General features: G+C 39.1%; 1 protein-coding gene across 1 annotated transcript in view; it reads right to left on the bottom strand.

Annotated features, from left to right (window-relative positions):
• The window catches only part of ADAT2 (adenosine deaminase tRNA specific 2), a 36,972-nt gene that overhangs the window by 29,601 nt on the left and 146 nt on the right, over positions 1–7,225 (bottom strand). The window contains 1 exon segment of the mRNA XM_069107467.1: positions 7,071–7,224. Coding sequence (XP_068963568.1) covers positions 7,071–7,224 — 154 coding nt within the window.

Genomic DNA, 7,225 nt, shown 5'->3' with positions numbered 1-7,225 from the left:
GTGTGTGTGTGTGTGTGTGTGTGTGTGTGTGTGTGTGTGTGTGTGTGTGTACAATACTGGAAAGAGTATTACATTTGAAGTCAAAGTCAATCATTTATTAAGTGTATACTTCCTTCTAATTACTGTGCTAAGTTCTAGAAACATAAAAACAAAGGGGAAATATTGTCCCTTTCCAAAGAAATTCACATTCTAAAAGAGGAGACAAAATGCAAACAACATGCATGTACATATGAGTAACCAGAAAATAATCTCAGAGAAAATGGTGATTGGGGTGGTTGGGGGAACAGAGGAAAAAGCCTTCTAAAGAAGGTGAAATTTGGGCCAAATCTTGAAGGAAGCCAGGAGGCACTGATGAGGAGGGACTCCAGAGTTCTAATTCTGGCTCTACTACTTGTCATCTATATGACACTGGCTTAATTTCTAAAGGTCTCAGGTTCATTGTCCATAAAATAAGGGCATTGGATCTGATGACCTTTTAGTTCCCTTCTACCTCTAAATCTGATGAGCTTATATTAGCTTTGCTAACAGGTTAAAAATAATAATAATGTGGTTTTTGTTGTTATTTTCCAGTTGTTTTAATTGTGTCTGACTCTTCATGAACACACTTGGGGTTTTCTTGGCAAAGATGCTAGTGTGGTTTGCCATTTCCTTCTCCGATTTATTTTACAGATGAAGAAACTGAGGCAAACAGGGTTAAGAGATTTGTTTCTTAAAGACCATGCCTTAAACCCAATTTGGTTCTCATGGATTGGCCAACAATAAGTTCCTACCCAGGCACCATTTGATGGTTATTATTTGGGCCCTGATGGCTCAGAGAGAACGTAAATAGAAATTGTTTCTCTTTTGGTCAGAAACTCTGAGGATCTTCCCCTCCCAGTTTGATATCTTTTTTGGGGGGATTAAAGGGGCCATCCCTTGGTTCATTTCTTAAATAGCCCTAATCATTGAATGGGCATTGCCTCAGTCAGGTAGAACTTATAAAGACTTTAGTTAAAAAAGACAGAGGTCTCCCACTGCATTGTGGGCCATCTCCAATTGTCCCGATTCATATCTGGTCACTGGACCCAGATGGCTTGTGAGGACAAAGTGAGGCTGGTGACTTTGCACAGTCCTCCCTCACTTAAATCCAATTCCTTTTTGCAAGTCATGGTATCATCTTCCTGATATCATGGTCCTCCTTGAGAATGAAGGACAAATCACACAACTACAACCAGGGTCACATAGCTAGTAAGTCTCTGAGGCTGAATTTGGACTCAGATCTTCTTGGTTCCAAGATCAGCATTCTAACCACTGTGCCTGAAATTGCTCTTACCCACGTCCAAATTTTTTTCAATAATTCTTTCCAATGTTATAACAAGAATCTACTATCATTGAATCTAATCATTTTTGTAAAGAAAGCAGAAGATCTTAGCTGACAGTCAATAGTACCTCCAATCATCTTTTTAAAAATATACTGTTATAGAAATGCTTACTTTATTCCACAAATTAAAAATAAATAATTAAAATTTTTAAAAAGGTATAACAATATAGGCAAGAAGGTTTGAATTCCACACATTTTGCCTTTTTTAATAGGGATCTAGATTCAGTCAGCATTTCACATTCATGACTTTCATTTTAATCAAAGTATAAAAGGTACAAGAGATTGTTTTAACCATTCACATTGTTAAAATATGGTGGTGGAAATAATTCTTGTTTCCCATACTAAGACTTTGAGCTGTTCAGTCAGCCTGTTAATTTATATCTATGTCCTAGACAGGTAAAGTGAGTAGAATAAGATGCCTGGAAGAGACTGACTCCCTTTTTGTATTTGTATCCCCAGCATCTAGCACAGTACCTGGAACATAGTACTCATTTAATAAAGGTTGATTCATTGATTGAAGCAAACTATACCAGATTTCATGTAGGAAATTGGACAATCCTTTTTAATAATACTAAACTTTTCAGTGCCACAAAAGCCCACCTTTTTAATATCAATAAGATTCTGTTAATGCTGTATGACTGCAAATCATGGAACATCAAAATCTCAGAAAAATCAAAATTACAAGTAGGTATAAGGGCAACAAAAAGATGCACAGTGAATATAAGTGGGCAACATGCTATAACTTGTGCAAAGAAGGAGACAAAAGACACCTTCAAAGATAATAGTAGGTAGACAAGTTATGCATGAGGAATGAGAGACAAAAGAAGTTCCATATACAATATGGGAATAGAGGTGTCAAACACTCAGTCCTCAGGCAGCATGACACCCACAACATTCTACAATTAGACCTGAACCAGATTAAAATGTAATTGGGAAATACTTAGTAAGATAAATAAAAATATAATAGAACCTACTGTTAATACATGGCTCTCTGTCAGTATGTGGAACACAGGGATACAGTTTAGTGGCCCTGTTTTTACTGGAGTTTGAAACCACTGCTGTAAAACATCCATGATAGCTCACTATTGTTTACTGAAACAAATCTAAATTCTTAAAATGAGCATTTAGGGCTTTCTACCTCAGCTTTCTCACCTACTTAAATTACTTGAGGTGCTAAAGTGGCTGCCATGAGCCAAGCTTCAGCATTCCCAAGGACAAGTGGAACCAGATTAAAAAGTAATTGGGAGATGTTTAACAAAATAAAGAAAAACATAGTAAAGCATGGAAATGTAGAGGGCCTGTTCTATTTGAGTTTGACACTACCACTCTAGAGCCTTGACTCCACTTAAACTCAACTGTCTGGGCAGGGAGTGGACATTACAGGGGATGGGAAAACCTGCTGCCATGGCATTTGGGTTTTCCCCCCACTCTGCCTTTGTCACTGGCACCTCTCTCCTTTGGGCACTTTTAGTCATGTCCTATTGCACTCACCTCTCACTGGCAGCCAAAGTCCTGTCATTCTAGCTTCCCGTATTATCTCTCACTCTTCTGCTTCAAGGTCACTTTACTAATCACTGTCTCATATACTCCCACCTTATTTTTACGTCTTTACATAGTACCAACATACTTCTCAGCATCTCTGAATCCTGCCAGTCCTTCAAGTCCACAGGTTTTGTGAATCCTCCCTTGAACACAGCAGCAGAACTCTTCCTGTTATGGAGTGTTAAAATGCCTATTGCCTATATGTCATATGCACAAATCCTATCTTTTATTACTATTTTTTGTGCAAATGCCTAGTCTCCTCAACTAAGTTATAATACCTTTAAGAACAGAGATTAAGAGACGTAAAGGATAGAAAGCTGGCTTTGAAGTCAGAAGGACATGAATTCAAGTACTAACTGTGACGCATACTAGCTTCAGTTAGTGACTTAACCAGTATAATGTAGGGTACCCAGCATATAGAAGGCACTTAATAACTGTTTCCTGACTGACTCTCACAGTCCCAGGCAATTTTGTAAGACTATTTTGCTAATCTACATTGGTAGTTTTCCTCCACCAATAAAATCACTGGTCCAGATCACTACCCTCCCTTCAAAAACAGACTAGCAATACTCCTTTTTGTTCCCATGATATTTAATTAATTAATCTGTTGGCTCCAGATCTGACCATATCTATGCAGCTAAAATCATACTTAATAGTTCTTAGGAAAATATGTAAGTTTATAATTTATTATCAGTTAGTTCTCTGTATTCTGGGATTTCTTTTCCCTGAAGTTTAAAAAACCAGATAATTTATCACAAACATCCTGCCTTAAGTTCAGAAATAAATATATTTGAACCTTTAAAAAAAGCAATAGGCAAGTAAGACACAACCACTTGGTACAATGGTGGATAAACTGAGGGCCAGAAATGTATAATCCAGACAGTATAACATTTATTATTTAAAACACTTAATACTGCTTGATCTAGTTACAGTGCAGAGTCAAACTTCGCCTTATTTCAAAGTAAGGACTTGCAGATTTTTCTGTTTTGATGAATTCCAAAATCTCTGGTTGGGTGGGGCGGGGGGGAGGTTTAAAGAGAAAAAAAAGGACTAACTCTGTCCTATTCATGCAGAATACAAAATCACAGAAACAGATAAGGTGTCCAATTCTTTGCAACTAACATAACATTGGAGGTGAAAATAAACTTAAATTCTATTCCTAGAATTTTCTGAGAAGACTTCAATTGGTAGTTAGGTTTCTCCTCCTAGAGAAAAATTTGGAATTCAAAATTTTACAAACATGAATGCTATAAACTATCTTCACATGTAATTAGAAAAAAAAAATGCTATTAAGGAAAAAATATCTGCTATTTAAATAAACTAAGAATTAGCACAGTGAAATGACTAGAAAACAAAAGAACACAAAAACAAGGAGAACAGTCCAGTACAATAGAAAGAACACTGGCTCTGGAATCAGAGGATCTGGGTTCAAATCCTGCCTCTGATACTTATTGAGTGACCTTAGGAGAGACAGTTAAACTTCCTAGGTTTCAGTTTTCACAACTGTAAAATGAAGGCATTGTCATAGATGGACTTCGAATTCTTTCTAGTAATTAGTAATCACTGATTAAACACTTTGCCAGGTACCGACATGGAAATTCAAAGAAAGTCAAAAATAATCCTTGGCCTCAAGGAGGACGTATTCTAGTTGGGATACAGGAGAAAAACTGGATCTATGATTTCACTGATACAGGAAACTCCTATTGAGAAACTGTCTTAGAGAGTATGGATTTGGTTACAGTCAGGGGGCCAATATGTCAGAGGAAGGATTTAAATTTGTATATTTTATTTGTGTCCAATTATATGTAATAACAATTTTTAACATTCTTTAAAAAAATTTTTATTTCCAAATTCTCTCACTCTCTCCCTCCTCTTTGAGAAGGCAAGCAGTCATGCAAAACATAATTCCATATTAGCCATATTTCAAAAGAAACCAAAAATCAAAACAAAACAAAACAACTCAAACGCAAGAAAAAGAGTTTTTAAAAAAGTATGTTTAGATCTGCATTCAGACTCCATCAGTCCTTTCTCTGGAGGCAGATAGCATTTTTCATCATAAGTCCTTTAGAATTAGCTTGGATCATCATATTGCTAAAAATAGCTAAGTCATTCACAGTTCACCTTCATACAATATTGCTATTAGTGTCCTGCTCACTTCCTTTTGTATCAGTCCACATAAGTCTTCCCAGGTTTTTCTGAAATCATCCTGCTTGTCATTTCTAATAGTACAATCATATACCACAACTTGTTCAACCTTTCCTCAATTGATGTGCATCCCTTCAATGTCCAATTCTTTGCCACCACAAAAAGAGCTATTATAAATATTTTTATATATACAGCTCCTTTTCCTTTTTTTTTTGGGGGGGGGGAGAGAGAGAGATCTCTTTAGGATATAGACCTAGTAGTGGTATTGCTGGGTCAAAGGGTATGTATAGTTTTATAACCCTTTGGGCACAGTTCTAAATTGTTCTCCAGAGTGGTTGGATCAGCTCACAGCTCTACCAACAATGCATTAGTGCTGAAATTTTTCTACTTCCCCTCCAATATCCATATCCCCTCTAATATAATGTCAGAGGCAGGATTTGAATCCAGGTCTTCTTGATTCTAAAATCAGCTCTCTAGCACATAGATAATTAGGTACATAGAAAATACATCTAGAGTAGATGGAAAGCAACCTTCAAGAGGATGGCAGTAACTGAGGAGACTGGAAAAGGCCTTCTGAAGAAAAAAGCCATGGAACTGTGCCTAGGGAAAAACCAAAGGAACTATGAAGCAGAAGTGAAGAAATAGCAAATTTCAAACATGAGGGGAAAGCCAGTGCAAAGATTTTCCTGTGATAGGAAGAGAAAGTAGGTTCATATTCCTGGTTCTTGGAGGCAATCAGAGTTCACAGAGGAAAGTAAATTGTGAAAAGAATGGAAAGGAAGGATCCAGATTATAAAGACAAATGAATGGATTTATATTTTATTCTAAAGGTAATAGTGAGCCAGTTGAGTTTGTTGAATAGGACATGACATGGTCAGACCTGAAATACAGGAAAATCACTTTGGCAAGTTGTATACAAAATGAATTAGAGCAAGGGTGCTACCTGAGGCAGGAAGTCCAAACAGAAAGCTATTGCATGTAACAGGTCAAGGAAGAGGTGATGAGGGACTAAACTGTGGTAGTGGCTTGTGAGTTGGGAAAAAGAGTTTATTTTAGTGGAGATGTGAAAACGTTGTGAATAACAAGATTTGGCAACTTAGGGTGACAGTGAAGAGATGGGGATGACAGGTGGTTATGGACCTACATGACTAAAAGGATGATAATTCCTTTATAGCTGTAGATCTAAAATCCTATAAACTAGGTACAGTATTTAATGAATATCAGTCTTATAATGATAGCTATTACTTCTACAATGCTTCATATATATAATCTCCAATCAACCGTTTGCGGTAATTTGTATTTGAGAATTTTTATTTGAAAATATTTTTATGTGAGAAACTGGGGCTAGGAGAGGGTAAGTGACAGTTCAAAATTCGAGTAGCTGGAATCCAGATTCCCCCAACTCCTACATCTTTGTACCTTACCGAACACACGAAATCTTCCTTGGTCACCAACCCTAATGGGCTCTGGAGGTATTATAGAAGATAAAGAAAGCATGAAAATGTAAAGAAAAGAGGTGCTGATAGCAAAGACAAATTGTCACTAAAGAATATTACCCCATTGTGCTACTTTTCTCCTGCTGGATAGCTTATGCTCAAAAGGGGTGAAAGGAGAAAAACGTGAGTTCCCGGCCCACCTATGCCAGAAGTTGGCTGTGGAGAACAGCCCGGAGAACAATTCCTCCCCTCCCCCCTCGCCCCCTCTACCTTGCGGACAGCCTCGAGAACGAACTCAGCAGTCCAAAGGCTGCGGCTCTGCACCAGGTGTTGGCACGCGGTGCTGGCACCCGGCTCCACCACCACACGCAGCACATAGTCTAACTAGGTTAAAGTGCGGGGCGGGGGTGGGGGAAGGGAGAAAGGCTCTCTTTCCCAGCTGAGGCAGGCGCTCCGCCCCACGCGGCGGAAGGTCCCGCTCTACAAACGGGCCCTCATGGCCCGGCCCCCCAAACTGAAGGGCGGTGTCACCCCGACGCGCCCTCCCCCAGCCCAGCTCCAAGCGCCCCACCCCCAGTCCCCCTCACCATGTGCATCGCCCTTTCCATCCACGCCTCCCTCTCCTCCGCGGGCACGGACACACCCCGGGCTGTGAGCGGTCCCTTACTCGTTGTGTCCTCCATCCCGCTCAGGTAGCCGGTTGCCCAACTAACCAAGGGGAAAGAGAGAGAGCAGACGCCAC

This window comes from Petaurus breviceps, unplaced genomic scaffold, assembly GCF_028583685.1.
Source record: "Petaurus breviceps papuanus isolate PSGF00001 unplaced genomic scaffold, PetGlider_PUasm1.0 90064, whole genome shotgun sequence".
In the NCBI taxonomy this organism is placed as follows: Eukaryota; Metazoa; Chordata; class Mammalia; order Diprotodontia; family Petauridae; genus Petaurus; species Petaurus breviceps.
This window is presented reverse-complemented; position numbering and strand designations above follow the sequence as displayed.